This window comes from Nycticebus coucang, chromosome 8 (genome assembly GCF_027406575.1).
Source record: "Nycticebus coucang isolate mNycCou1 chromosome 8, mNycCou1.pri, whole genome shotgun sequence".
Lineage (NCBI taxonomy): Eukaryota > Metazoa > Chordata > Mammalia > Primates > Lorisidae > Nycticebus > Nycticebus coucang.
In genome coordinates, this window is record NC_069787.1 from 95,158,770 (window position 1) to 95,174,565 (window position 15,796).

Genomic DNA, 15,796 nt, shown 5'->3' on the forward strand with positions numbered 1-15,796 from the left:
CTCACATACTTTCCTCCTGCCTTTTGATCCTTTCTGTCTCTGTTTTCATAGAAAGATCTACACATCACGCAGCATTTGTTTTCTCAGTACTACAAATAGCTGTGACTAAGCTTGTGTTGAAGGTCTTTAACAAAGATTCAAAATTGATGGCCAGAAATGTTCTTCCTGTTCCATTTTTCTCTTTTATCTTCCACTAACTTAAAAATCCTTGAAGGTTGGTTATTATCTAATTGGAGCGTATGGTAAAATCTCAACTCTTCTCATAGGCTGGTAGTCACAAAATGAAGTCCTGAAGTCTCTTAAGAGCAGCTGGTGGGAAATAAAAAAAAAAAAAAAAGAGCAGCTAGTGAAAAAGGAAATGGGAATATCGATGTTGAATTCAACAGCCTGTAAACTCTTTGCTCCTCTGTAGCATCCTTGAGGTGTAGAGGGTAAGGATTTGCTTTGCCATTTTCAGCTTCACATAGGACGCCGTGAAATGTACTTAGGATCACCTATGTGTAACTTTGACAACTGAGGGCTTTGAGTTTAAGAGGAATTCAGCAAGTGTTAATTTAACTCAATCTCATACTGGTAGTATCTTTGGTTTTACTTTCAAATATATGGTACCTCTTTAGGAACCAGGTGTAGTTAATCAGACTCATGGCTTTCATGGTACCTTAGCTTGAGTAGCTTAATAACCCAATCATTCAAATAATAAATACAAATTCTAATGTGGGAAGATGGTAGTTAATAGACAATTAAGAGTGGGCATCCCCTGGAAGTGATTGCATCATCCTACCCATTCATTAATCCAACTTCCCAATAGGTTACTTTCCTAGGAGACGCTGGCAGATCTCTGCTTTGTGAAATCTAGAGAAAGGGCCTGGCAGGGATGGGGAGTGGTGCAACATATATGTGTCATGCTTGTGCATGATACATCTGTGCTACTTACATATTGGCAGGAGAGTCAAATCATAGATAAACCCGATGGTTCTCATTCAAGTTTTTCCTTTGTTTATTCTTAATTAAAACAGTTGGCTGTAAGGAGGAAGGAAAATAAAAACAACTGGCTATCTTTCAACAGTGATGTTAAAACCATTTAACACTCTTTAGCAGTGTTTGCCAGCAGCCTTTTGTCTGGCCACGTGCAGGTTAAAGAAAACAAAAAGGCTGCTTGAGTTGTAGGAGACTGTAGGCAATAAGAAATCATTGCCTTTATTAACACAAGAGGGGAAGGTAATCTCAAAGTTGACATGCTGATGGGGCCTTCTGGCAGGGGGAGTTCCCTACTCTTTTTTTTTTTAGAGACAGTCTCACTTTATTGCGTAGAGTGATGTGGCGTCACAGCACACAGCAACCTCCAACTCCTGTGCTTAGGTGATTCTCTTGCCTCAGCCTCCTGAGTAGCTGGGACTACAAGCACCCGCCACAACACCCAGCTATTTTTTGTTGCAGTTTGGCTGGGGCCAGGTTCGAACCTGCCACTGAGCCACCCTGTTCTCAACCTTCCTAATGCCGCAACCTTTTTTTTTTTTTTTTTTTTTTTTTGCAGAGACAGAGTCTCACTTTACTGCCCTCAGTAGAGTGCTGTGGCGTCACACGGCTCACAGCAACCTCCAGCTCTTGGGCTTATGTGATTCTCGCCTCAGCCTCCCGAGCAGCTGGGACTACAGGCGCCCGCCACAACGCCCAGCTATTTTTTTGTTGTTGCAGTTTGGCCGGGGCTGGGTTTGAACCCACTACCCTTGGTATATGGGGCTGGCGCCCTACTCACTGAGCCACAGTTGCCGCCCCGGGAGTTCCCTATTCTTGACAAAAGGTCATCCATTGCTATTGGAAAGGTATATTTTTTTGTCTGATAAGTATTAAGTACTTAGAATTCCTGAATCTACTAATGCCACCAAGTGGTAGAATCAGAATTTGCAATTGACTGAAATTGACAGTGGTGCCTTGTTTTAGGGACAGCTGTTCAAATGGCAACTCACATGTTTTATGTATTGGATGTACAGGTATATGCTCTGACAATAATGTCTCCCTCCAGACCCACTGTGTGCTAAGTATTCCTGTCCTTGGGGCGGGGTGGGGGTTGGCTGTATTCAGTCTTTCATTTATTCAATCTTTTATTCATTCAATAAGAGTCTATTTAGCTCTTTTTCCATATCAGATAGTGTGCTAAGAATAAAAGTCCAACAATAGGCTGGGTGTCTGTAGCTCGTTTGCTGGGACACCAGCCTTATACACGGTGGGGGTGGTGGTGCTGGCAGGTTCGAACCCAGCAGGGGCCTGCCAAACAACAATGACAACTACAACAACAAAAAAAACAGCCAGGCCTTGTGTCAGGTGCCTGTGGTCCCAGCTACTTGGGAGGCTGAGGCAAGAGAATCGCTTAAGCCCAAGAGTTTGAGGTTGCTGTGAGCTGTGACGCCATGGCACTCTTATTGAGGGCAACATAGGGAGACTGTCTAAAAAAAAAAGTGCAACAAGATTTAGTCTGAATGCTAAGATCTAGACTAGTAATTTGACAATTAAAATAAAGTACTATCATAAAAGTACAGGTTCTGATAGGTAGTGACTGTTCCATAGGAAAGCTTAGTCTTTCAAGGGATTGAAACCTGTTGTGAAATGTTGAGTGGCTGTTTCATCCCTTTAGTCTCACCTGCTGATGTGGTCTTTTTGTAACACAAAGGGCTTGAAATAATCAACATTTATTGAGATCTTACTATATTCCATGCCAAACTCTTCACATGTATGAATATACTTAGTTTTCACAACCACCCTATGAAGTGGGTACTGTTATCCCTACTTTACAGATGAGGAAACTAAAGTACAAAGAAGTTTAAGGACCTTGGTGAAGGCCATGGAGTTGAGGTAGACATTAAATTTGGGGAACCTGGCCCCAAGTCCATGCTCTTAAATGATGTTGATACACTGTCTCTGGGCTTGGAAGGGGCTCATCTTGACTAACTTTCTACATTGGTAGAGCTTGGCAAAGTGGTGCTTCCCTGATCCTCTGTGCCTGCAGAGTTTGTCTCTTTCCTGTTTGACCCCTGAGGCCAGGTGGCCTGTCCCTTATACTGACCAAGAGTAATGAGGGATCCCTTCTTGAGACTCTGTCTCAAAAAAAAGAGAGAGATTATATTTTTATGTTGCGTTCAGGGATCCCTTCTTTGAAGCCCCTGATGTAAACCTAGTTGTGCCCTTCACCAGCTATGTGACCCCACCTCCCTGAGCACGTCTTCATCTGTAAAGTGAAGATAATGTTACTTCATGGGATCATTTAGGGGATTAATAAAATAATGTACTTAGCAGTTTCTGACTCTAAGACTTCATGAATGTTAGCAGGGTTTCTTTTTGAGACAGAGTCTCAAACTGTCACCCTGAGTAGAGTACCGTGGCATCACAGCTCATAGCAACCTCAGACTCTTGGGCTTAAGTGATTTTCTTGCCTTAGCCTCCTAAGTAGCTGGGACTATAGGCGCCTGCCGCAACACCCGGCTATTTTATGTTGCAGCTGTTAATTGTTGTTTTAGCTGGCCTGGGCCGTGTTTGAATCTGCCAGCCTCAGTGTATGTGGCTGGCGCCATAACCACTGTGCTAGGAGCACTGAGCTTTTCCTTTTTTTTTTTTTAAGACAGAGTCAAACTTTGGTGCGCTTGGTAGAGTGCTGTGGTGTCATAGCTCGTAGTAACCTCAAACTCTCAGGCTCAAATGATCCTCCTGCCTCAGCTTCCCAAGAAGCTGGGACCACAAGGGCCAGCCACAACACCTGGCTATTTTTTTGTTTGTTTAAGAAACGGTCTTGTTCTGGCTCAGGCTGGTCTTGAACTCCTGAGCTTAGGCAATCCATCTGCCTCAGCCTCCCAGAGTGTGCTATGTTTATAAGCGTGATCTACCTTGCCTGGCCTTTATCATTGTTCTTAATTTTTTTTTTAATTGAGAGAATCTCAAAATGTCACACTCGGTAGAGTGCGGTCGCATCCTAGCTCACAGCAACCTCAAACTCTTGGGCTCGAGCAATTCTCTTGCCTCAGCCTCCCTAGTAGCTGGGACTATAGGCACCCTGTCTATTTTTTTTGTTTGTTTTGTTTAGCAGGCCTGAGCTGAGTTCAGACCCACTAGTCTCGAAACATCTGGCCAGTGCCCTAACCACTAAGCTAAGGGTGCCCCCAGCCTATCACTGTTCTTATTAGCCTTGAGAACAAGTCAGGAAAACAGTTTCTCAAAGATCAGATGCCAAGACCTAGGTAGTCGGTAATAGAAAACATAATGGCAAAAAAGCATGTGGTAGCTCCTGAGCTAGGTGGAGGATTTGCTGGGACTCATGAGAACTTACTACATGACCTCTGGATGAGTGATTGGACCTAGCCTGCCTCCCCAAGGACATCACCCATAGCTTTGGTTTTGAAAAGACAATAATTTTATTCTGTGTGTGGAAAGCAGAAAAGTAAAGCATTATTTAACAGATTTATGGATTTGAGCAAGAAACTGAAGTTCATTTGCAAACAATTGACTTGTTTAACTCAGAGCCCTATTTCAGGAGACAGGGAGGACCCCACAGGAGGGAGAATGAACACAGTGTAGGGGCTAGTTTCGAAGTCATCGTCAGTTAGTTTTTTTGTTCTTTTTTTTTTTTTTTTTTTTTTGTGGTTTTTGGCCGGGGCTGGGTTTGAACCCGCCACCTCTGGCATATGGGACCGGCGCTCTACTCCTTGAGCCACAGGCACCACCCCGTCAGTTAGTTTTTTTACTAGTGTGGACTAGGGTCCCTTGTCAGTCAGCAGAGAATTTTTTCTGCTTTACTTTAGCTGTATCTGCTGGCTAGTGTTGGTTAAATAAAAGTCTCTCTCTCTCTCTCTCTTTTTCTTTTTTTAACATTCAGGTATCTATTTTAATGCAATTTTGATCCTTATTTCAACCTAAATGCAATAATAATTTGATAAGGTACATACATACAGAACCCATAATCCTGAATTACAAAAGCGTTTCCATGGGACTGTAACTCAAATCCCATCCCTCTAAATCCTAATTCTCTATTGGTAAAATTTTAGCCAATATTTTCCTTTTCACATGGCCCTTTTTTGAGCCACTTAAACAGATTTTTGTTTCATTTTGATTTACGCTGAACGCAACATAAAAATACAATCTCTCTCTCTTTTTTTTGAGACAGAGTCTCACTCCATCACCCTGGTTAGAGTGCCATGGCATTATCATAGCTCACAACAACCTGAAACTCTTAGGCTCAAGTGATCCCCTTGCCTCAGCCTCATGAATAGCTGGGTCTCCAGGTGCTCAGCTAGTTTTTTGCTATTTTTAGTAGACAGGGTCTTGCTCTTGTTCAGGCTGTCTTGGACTCCTGAGCTCAAGCAATCCACATGCCTTAGCCTCCCAGAGTGCTAGGATTACAGGTGTGAGCCACTGAGCCCATTCTAAAACTCTCCTTTTGATGTGAAAAATCAAAATGGAGAGGCAAAGGAACTCTCTAACAGTCTTTTTTTCTTTCTTTCTCAAGACAGAGTTTGTTCCCCTTGGTAGAGTGCCATGGTGTCATAGCTCACAGCAGAATTACAGGTGTGAGACACTGAGCCCAGCCTCTAAAACAGTCTTATTGAGCACCTTTTTCTACCTGTTACTGTGCCAGACTTTCCCAAAGGCTTATTTGCCAACAGTTGCTCCTGAGATCACAGAGTTAACTCACTGTGTAAGCTGCACACTAGAGTGATTCTGCTGCTGCTACTGCTATCGCAACTACTTCATAGTTTCGTGCTATAAGGATATAGCCTGCTATGAAGTTTTGACCTTCCTGTCTTCTTCCTCTGATGTTGTATGTTTTTCTTATGATGCTTTTACCTTGAGGCCAGTGTTCCAAAGAAAATTTTCAGGCACCAAATATACAGCCCTTACTACTTCTCCAAAGATATATGAGTTAGCGTGGAAAAGATAATTGAGAGGACTCCTATGCCTTTTGTCCTATAGAAGGAAGAGTTTACATCTTGATATAGTGTGGTGGCTCCTGAGCCAGATGTGGGATTTGCTGGGACTCATGAGAACTCATTACATGACCTCTGGATGAGTAGACTGGACCTAGCCTGCCTGTCCAAGGACATCGCCCAAATCTGCAGGAGCCAAGGCCGAAGACCAATTGCACCTTTCACTCCCTTTCCTTAAGCTTGGTCTGCCACACTGCCTCAAGCCTGTGGCTTAAAACAGCCGTTTCCTTTTGCTGATGAATAAACTCTCTCTATAAAATGTTTCAACTTATGGATTGGAAAGGCTGTCTGTGCCTTTCTGTCTCTCTTTTTCTGAGTTTATGTTGATGGCTTCTGTCTTTGTCTTTGCAGGGAACTCTAATGATCCATGACAAAGAGGTTACTCTTAAGTATGTACCAAGCCTGGATTTTTGGTACTGCAAACGAGTAAGTACTGAGAATTCCTTTCTTTAAAAGTAAGCATCAAGCATATTCTTCACATCTCCAGGAATGCTGCCTGGTGGTATACATTGCCAAGGGAAAAGCTCTTCTTCTACTTACTTCAGATGAACTGGAGATTAAGACAAGGTCATCGGGCGGCACCTGTGGCTCAAGGAGTAGGGTGCCGGTCCCATATGCCGGAGGTGGCAGGTTCAAACCTATCCCCGGCCAAAAACCAAAAAAAAAAAAAAAACAAGACAAGGTCATCTAATTATAATTTCTGCTTCCTGGCTCCTGCATGTGGTCATAGAAATTCTGGGCCTACAGTTGGAGACTTTTGCCCAAGGGCATGTACCATGCTCTCTGTCAATTATGAAAAAAATAGCAGTCCCTTGACTTATAAGGGAATTGGCATTTGGGAAACTGGACTTAAAAAGGCTAATTCTCTGGGAATTGTACGTTTTTTGGATATTCTGGGTTTTCCAAGGGTATAGTACTTAAAGCATCATGGCATTTTACCTGCTAAACTCCATATTATTTTAGAATAGGATATCTTTTTTTTTTTTTTTAGTGACAGTCTCACTATGTTGCCCTCTGTAGAGTGCTGTTATATCACAGCTCACAGCAACCTCAAATTCTTGGGCTTAAGTGATTCTCTTGCCTCCTCAAGCTCTTGGGCTTAAGTGATTCTCTTGCCTCAGCCTCCCAAGTAGCTGGGACTACAGGTGCCCACTATAACACCCAGCTATTTTTATGTTGCAGTTGTTTAGCTGTTGTTCAGCAGACTGGGACCGGGTTTGAACCCACCACCCTCGTATGTGGCTGGTGCTGTAACTACTGTGCTACAGGTGCCAAGCCATAGAATAGGATATTTAAAAATGAAAATATAATTTATTTTCATTGCTCCTATTTAGTTTCAAAAATAATTATGGAAATAATACTAAGTTTTTGAATTACAGTTTATTAAAAGTTTAACAGAACTTGACAAAATGCAGTAAAAATTTCAGCTTAATATTTTTATTAGTCTCAATGAAATAAATATAACTTGGATTGGGTGTCACCAGTACCTTAGGGGGTAGGATGCTGGCAACATACACCTGGGCTGGTGGGTTCAAACCCACCTGGGCCAGCTAAACAGCAATGACAACTGCAACAAAAAATAGTTGGGCGTTGTGGTGGACGCTGTAGTTCCAGCTACTTGGGAGGCTGAGGCAAAAGAATTACTTATGTCCAAGAGTCTCAGGTTGCTGTGAGCTGTGACACCATGGCATTCTACCAAGGGTGACATAGTGAGCCTGTGTCTTTAAAAAAAAAAAAAAAAATTATAAGTGCTTTAGCTAGTAACAATCATAGCTATCCAAGTAATAGCTAGGTGAGCTGTAGTCCCAATTCTCTTACCTCAGCCTCCCAAGTAGCTAGGACCACAGGTGCCCACCACAATGCCCAGCTATTTTCTTTATTTCTTTTTTTTTTTATTTTTGTAGAAATAGAGTCTCACTTTATTGCCCTGGGTAGAGTGCTGTGGCGTCACACAGCTCACAGCAACATCCAACTCCTGGGCTTAGGCGATTCTTTTCCCTCAGCCCCCTGAGCAGCCAGGACTACAGGCGCCGTCCACAATACTTGGCTACTTTTTTGTTGCAGTTTGGCCGGGGCCTGGTTCAAACATGCCACCCTTGGTATATGGGCTGGCGCCCTACCCACTGAGCCATGGTGCCACCCCCACGGCTACTTTTTGTTGCAGTTTGGCTGGAGCCAGGTTTGAACCCGCCACCCTCAGTATATGGGGCTGGTGCCTTACTCACTGAGCCACAGGCACCTCCCGGATTACATTTAATTTTTTCTACTATGGTAAAATACATATGATATTAAAGTTGCCATTAGAATCATTTTTTATTTTATTTCTTTTTTCTTTTTTTTTTTTTAGAGCCTCAAGCTGTCACCCTGGGTAGAGTGCCATGGCATCACAGCTCACAGCAACCTCCAATTCCTGGGCTTAAGCGATTCTCTTGCCTCAGCCTCCCAAATAGCTGAGACACAGGCACCTATCACAATGCCCGGCTATTTTTTGGTGGTAGTTCTCATTGTTGTTTGGCAGGCCCAGGCTGGATTCAAGTCCGCTAGCTCTGGTGTATGTGGCTGGCATCTTAGCCACTTAAGCTACAGATACTGAGCCTACTTTTATTTTATTTCATTTATTTTATTTTAATTGTAAAGTCTCCATGTTTTTTAATGAGTGAATAGTATTCCATGGTGTACATCTACCAGAGCTTGTTAATCCGTCCCTGGGTTGGTGGTCATTTAGCCTGTTTGGTGATTATAGCTGCAATAAATAGTCTAGTAAATGTGTCCTTATGGTAAAATGATTTACTCTTCTGGGTAGATGCCCTGTAATGGGATTGTAGGATCAAATGGAAGGTCTAGTGTGAGTTCTTTGAGGATTCTCCATACTTCCTTCCAAATAGGTTGTATTAGTTTGCAGTCCCACCAGCAGTGTAAGTGTTCCCTTCTCTCCACATCCGTGCCAGCATATGCAGTTTTGAGATTTTGTGATACAGGCCATTCTTATTGGTGTTAGAAGATATCTCAGAGTGGTTTTGATTTGCATTTCTCTGATGATCAAAGGCAATGAGCATTTTTTCATAGGTTTGTTAGCCATTCATCTGTCTTCTTTAGAGAAGGTTCTATTCATCTCTCTTGCCCAGGCTTGGTGCCTGGAGCTCAGAGGGTAGGGTGCCAGCCACATACACCCGGGCAAGTGGGTTCAAACCCGGCCTGGGCCTGCTAAACAACAATAACAAGTACAACAACAACAAAAAAAATAGCTGGGCATTGTGGTGGGCGCCTGTAGCCCTAGGTCCTTGGGAGACTGAGGCAAGAGAATCGCTTAAGCCCAGGCGTTTGAGGTTACTGTGAGCAGTGACACCAGAGCGCACTACCCAGGGCGACATAGTGAGACTCAGTCTCACCAAAAAAAAAAAAAAAAAAAAAGTCTCTCTTGCCCAGTGATCTCTAAGGGGTTGTTGGCTCTTTTTATGTTGATTAATTTGAGTTCTCTATAGATCCTAGTTATCAAGCTTTTGTCTGATTCAAAATATGCAAATTTGCTTTCGTTGTTGTCTCCTTAGCTGTACAGAAAACTTTTCAGTTTAATTAAGTCCCATTTGTTTATTTTTCTTGTTACAGTTGCCACAGAAGTCTTCTTCATAGTCTTTCCCCAAGCCGATATCTTCAAATGTTTTTCTCATGCTTTCTTTGAGGAGTTTTATCGTTTCATGCCTTACATTTAGGCATGAATCAATTTTATTGAGTGGAGAAAGGTGCAGGTCGAGTTTCAGTCTTTTACATGTGGATATCCAGTTATCCCAACACCATTTATTGAATAGGGATTCTTTTCCCCAGTGTATGTTCTTGTTTGGTTTATCAAATATTAGGTGGCTGTAAGATGTTAGTTTCATCTCCTGGTTTTCTATTCGCTTCCAGATATCTATGTCTCTATTTTTGTGCCAATACCATGCTGTTTTGATCACTATAGCATTGTAGTACAGCCTAAAGTCTGGCAGGCTGATGCCCTGGCTTTGCTTTTATTACTAAGAATTACCTTAGCTATACAAGGTTTTTTCTGGTTCCATACAAAGCGAAGAATTATTTTTTCCAAGTCTTGAAAGTGTGATGTTGGTATTTTAGTAGGGGTGGCATTGAATCTGTAGATTGCATTGGGAAGTATAGACATTTTAGTAATGTTGATTCTTCTTAGCCATGAGCATGGTATGTTCTTCCATTTGTTAAAATCTTTTGCTATTTCTTTTCTTAGGGTTTCATAATTTTTTTTATAGAGGTCCTTCTCCTCTTTTGTTAGGTATGTCATTTTGTTAGGTATTTCATTTTCTTTGAAGCTACTATGAAGAGGATTGTGTCCTTAATTTCTTATCTTGGCTGTTATTGGCATATACAAAGGCTACTGACTTGTTGACATTAATTTTATATCCTGAGATGTTAACCATATTTTTTGATCACTTCTAGGAGTCTTGGGGTTGAGTCTTTGGGGTTCTCTAAGTATAAGATCATATCATCAGCAAAGAGGGAGAGTTTGACCTCCTCTCCTCCCATTTAGATGCCCTTTATTTCCTTCTCTTACCTGATCGTATTGGCTGGAACTTCCAGCACTATGTTGAATAGTAGTGGCGATAGAGCACAACCTTGTCTGGTTCTAGTTCTGAGTGGACAAGCTTTCAGTTTTAATCCATTCAGTAAAATATTAGCTGTGGGTCGTTGTAACCATTTTGAAGCATATATATAATTCAGTGTCATTAAGTACTGTCAGTGTTTTACAGCCATCAACACTATGTAGTTCTAGAACATTTTTTGGAGATAGGGTCTCACTATGTTGTCCATGCTAGCCTCAAACTCCAGGTAACGTATTGCCTCAATCTCCTGAGTAGCTAGGACTACAGGCAATGCTGCTGTGCCCAGCTTAGTTCCAGAGCTTTTTTTTTCCCCCACCATGGTGTTTGTGGTAGAGATAGGGTCTTACTCTATTTCCCAGGCTATAGTATAGTAGCACTATCACAGCTCACTGCAACATCCAACTTCCAGGCTCAACAATCCTCCTTGGCTTAGCTTCCTAAGTGGCTAGAACTATAGGTTTGTACCACTATGCCTGGCTATTTTTTTTTTTTTTTTTTTTTTTTGAGAGATGCAGTCTTACTCTGTTGCCCACGCTGGTCTCAGCAATTCTCCTGCCTCAGCCTTCCCCCTCTGGGATTTCAGGCATGAGCCACCACACCTGACCTAGAACTTTTTAATCCCAAAAGGAAACCTCATATCCAGTAATTAGTCATTTCTCATCTCCCCTTCCTCCAGTCCCTGACAACCATCAATTTGTTTTCTCTCTCTATGGATTTGCCTTGTCTGGATATTTTATATAAATGCATCCTAAATTTCTAACCTTTTGTCAGCCTTCTTTCACCTAGAATGATTTCAAAGTTCATCCATGTTGTAGCATTTATCAGTACTTCATTCCCTTTTATGGCTGAATGTTATTTGGATATACCACATTTTGTTTATCCATTTATAAACTGATGGACATTTGCGTTGTTTCTGCCTCTTGACTTCTGTGAATAATTGAACCTTTATGTACTAGTTTTGTTTGTTTGTTTTTAAGAGACAGGGTCTTACTCTGTCACCCAAGCTGAAGTATAGTGGTGCGATCATAGCTCACTGCAGCCTTGAACTCTTGGGCTCAAGCAGTCCCACTTCAACCTCCCAAGTAGCTAGGATTTGTAGGTACACTCTACTTCGCCTGTCTAATTTTCTTAGTTTTTGTGAGACAGAGTTTCTCTATGTTGCCCAGACTGATCTAGAACTCCTAAGCTCAAGTGATTCTCCTACCTCAGCTGCTGAAAGTGCTAGGATTATAGTGTGAGCCACCAGGACCAGCCAATAGTTTTTTTTTTTTGTTTGTTTGTTTGTTTTGGCCGGGGCTGGGTTTGAACCTGCCACCTCCGGCATATGGGGCTGGTGCCCTACCCACTTGACCACAGGTGCCGCCCCAATAGTTTTTTTTTTTAAATCTGTCTTCAATTTGTTTTTGTTTTTGTTTTTTGTAGAGATAGAGTCTCACTTTAGGGCCCTCGGTAGAGTGCAGTGGCCTCACACAGCTCACAACAACCTCCAACTCCTGGGCTTAGGCGATTCTCTTGCCTCAGCCTCCCGAGTAGCTGGGACCACAGGCGCCTGCCACAACACCCGGCCATTCTTTGGTTGCAGTTCAGCCGGGGCCGGGTTTGAACCCGCCACCCTCAGTACATGGGGCCGGCGCCTTACCCACTGAGCCACAGGCGCCGCCCCCAAATCTGTCTTCAATTTGAAGGGTATGTGCCCAGGTAGAAATTTCTAGATCACGATACTTTTTTTTTTTTTGAGACAGAGTCTCATCTTGTCACTGTCACTAGAGTGCGATGTCATCATAGCTCACAGCAACCTCAGACTCATGGGCACAAGGGATCCTCTTGCCTCAGCTTCCCATTAGCTGGGATTACAGGTACCCACCACAATGCCCGGTTATTTTTTAGAAAGGGGGTCTCACTCTTGATCAGGATGGTCTTGAACTCCTGAGCTCAGGCAGTCCACGCACCTTGGCCTCCCAGTGTGCTAGGATTACAGGCATGAGCCACTGCGCCCAGCCTCCTTCTTTTTCAAGATTGTTTTAGTTATCAAGTGTCCCTTCCAATTCTATATGTGGATGAATATATTTTAGAATGAATTTTCCTATTTCTGAAAAAAATGGCCATTGGAATTTTGGTAACATTTAACATTTTAATGATGGTTGCCTCTATTGTGAGATTATAGCTAATTTCCTCCTTCTCTTTTATACTTTCTTTGCTTTTTTTTTTTTTTTTTTTTTGGAGACAGTCTTACTATGTTGCCCTCAGTAGAATGCTATGGCATCACAGCTCACAGCAACCTCAAACTCTTGGGCTTAAGCAATTCTCTTGCCATAGCCTCTCAAGTGGCTGGGACTATAGGCACTCGCCATGGGCTTGGCTGTTTTGTTGTTGTTGTTGTTGTTGTCGTCATTGTTGTTTAGCTGGCCTGGGCCAGGTTCGAACTTGCCAGGCTGGGTGTCTGTGGCTATTGCCCTATCTACTGAGCTACAGGCAGCGCCCTCTTTTATACTTTCTATATTATCTATAATGTATATGTATTGTTTCTTTTCTAATCAAGTGGAAGGAGCTGACATTAAAGGGAAAGTTTTTGAGCTATATTTTTTATTAATCAGCAGAAAACAATTATTAGTATCTGATATCAGAATTATACTGTTATTGCCAAGGCTATTGCTTGAAAGAATAGAATGGTTTGGTTTGGTTATGTTGTCTTATAAAATGACAGGCCACGTATTTAGTCAGCTGTCTCAAGAGTATTTTGCACATTCTGAACTTTTCAGCAAAGTATAGATGTCATTCCTTATAATCCCAGCAACTGGGAAGGCTAAAATGGGAGAATTGCTTGAGGCCAGGAGTTTGAGACCGCCCTGGAAGGCATAGCAAGACACCACCCCACCTCATCTCTACCAAAAAAAAAAAATTAGGTGGACGACAAAGTGACACATGCCTATAGTCTCAGCTACTTGGGAGGCTGAGGCAGGAGGATCTCTGGAACCTAGGAATTCTAGGTTACAGTGAGCTATACTTGTACCTCTGCATTCTTACCTAAGCAACAGAGCAAGACCCTATCTTTAAAGAAAAAAAGTTTATAGTAGTATCATTTATAATAGCCAAAAAGTAGACACATCAAAATATCCATCAGCTGATGAATGGATAAACAAAATTGATATATCCATATAACAGAATGCTATTTGTCAGTAAAAAGGAATGAATTATTAATATATGCTACAACCTGGATGAATATTGAAAACACTATGCCAGACATGAAAGAATATACATTACATAATTCCATGGGCCTAGGGGCAAGAATGGGAAGTGACTTTACTAGGTTTCCTTTGAGGATGATGAAAATGTTCTAAAATTAGATTGTGGTGATCTTTGCACTGTACATTTACTAAGAATCATTAAATTGTATATTTAAAATAAATGAGTTCTGGGCGGCGCCTGTGGCTCAGTGGGTAGGGCGCCGGCCCCATATACCGAGGGTGGCGGGTTCAAACCCGGCCCCGGCCAAACTGCAACCAAAACATAGCCGGGCGTTGTGGCGGGCGCCTGTGGTCCCAGCTATTCGGGAGGCTGAGGCAAGAGAATCGCTTAAGCCCAGGAGTTGGAGGTTGCTGTGAGCTGTGTGATGCCACTGCACTCTACCGAGGGCCATAAAGTGAGACTCTGTCTCTACAAAAAAAAAAATAAAATAAAATAAAATAAATGAGTTCTATGGTACAGGAGAACATCCACCTCCTGTTGACCTACTCTCTACTCCAACTCCCTACATTGACCTAACTCTCCTAGACTGGACATGCATCACATGTATTCAGTGGAAGTTTCTTATGTTGACCAGTTTGTTACAGTGCCTTGGTTGATCAACTTACGGAAGTTCTACTGTATTTAAATTATATCTACCAAAGTTAGGCTCCTGATTCTTTTATCAGCTGAAGTATACAGCACAACAGCTCTGCTGTAGTAACAAACAACCCCCAAATCCCAGTGGTTTTAAACAATAAGCAGATAAAGCAGAACTTCTGTAGTTGAGTACCTCCCTACATTGACCACCTTCTTAATTTTCATAGGGTGGACATGCATTATATGTACTCAATAGAAGACTGACCTCTATATATTGACCACCTCTGTAAGTTGTATCTTGACCACTTGGACAATGACACACAATATTAGTTTACCATCTATAACTTTCAGTTGAGTCCAGTCTACACCAAAAGGTAGAAGCTGTGGGCTTTGCCTCTTAATTGTATTATTTTTTCTTTAGTGTATATTTTTTTCATGTTTTATTGTTACCATGTGTTGGATTAGGCCTTACATCCTATTGTTTATCACATGTTGTGGAAGAATGTTTCAACATGAAGAACTAGTTTGAATTGGAGTTGCATCCTACAATTACTGAAAAATTTTACAGTTAGTTGAGATGTCGTGTCCCAAAAGAAAGAACTCAAAAAACTGTTACTGACAAGGGAAAGGTTGACCTTTTATATTTTCTGGGAAGCAGCAGCCAAAGAAAGTTGCAGAACATTTTGGTGTTAGCAAGACATTCTTCAGCAATATCCAAAAATGTAAACTTGAGTACTTGGAGAGATAATGGTAGGGAAAGTAGAGACCTACAGCAGAAAAGGAAGAAAACATCCCTTGATGAAGTTAATGAAACCACAATAAGCTGGTTCAAACAAATGACACTTAATGCTCAAATCTCTGGTCTGGTGATCCAAGAAGTGGCTAAAAACTTCACACAGGAGGCTCGGACCTCATAGCTCAGTGAGTAGGGCACTGGCCACATACACTAGGCTGACGGGGTTCAAGCCTGGCCCAGGCCAGCTAAACAACAGTGACAATTACAACTAAAAAATAGTTGTAGTCCCAGCTACTTGGAAGGCTGAGGCAAGAGAATCACTTAAGCCCAAGAGTTTGAGGTTGCTGTGAGCTGTAACGCCATGGCACTCTACCGAGGGTGACATAGTGAGACTCTGTCTCAAAAAACAAAAAATTCACACAGGAATGTAGGGTGGCAGATTTCCAAGCATGAAGTGGATGGCACAAGAAATTTAACACAAGGTGGGGCATGATGGCTCGTGCCTATAATTCTAGCACTCTTGCCTGAGCTCAGAAGTTCAAGACCAGCCTGAGAAAGAGTTAGACCCCATCTCTACTAAAAATAGAAAAACTATCCAGGTGTGGTGGTAGGGCACCTGTAGTCCCAGCTACTTGGGAGTCTGAGGCAGGAGGATCGCTTGA

General features: G+C 42.2%; 1 protein-coding gene across 7 annotated transcripts in view; it reads left to right on the top strand.

Moving 5' to 3' along the window:
- RBM6 (RNA binding motif protein 6) overlaps window positions 1-15,796 on the top strand; it is a 170,204-nt gene that overhangs the window by 120,532 nt on the left and 33,876 nt on the right. For 6 of the 7 annotated variants that reach the window (XM_053598699.1, XM_053598698.1, XM_053598697.1 and 3 more), the window contains one exon: window positions 6,321-6,395. In XM_053598699.1, the coding sequence (XP_053454674.1) occupies window positions 6,321-6,395 (75 nt within the window). Of the gene's footprint in view, window positions 1-4,916; window positions 4,924-6,320; window positions 6,396-15,796 lie in introns of those variants that run through there. The other variant, XM_053598703.1, reaches the window with a different exon arrangement.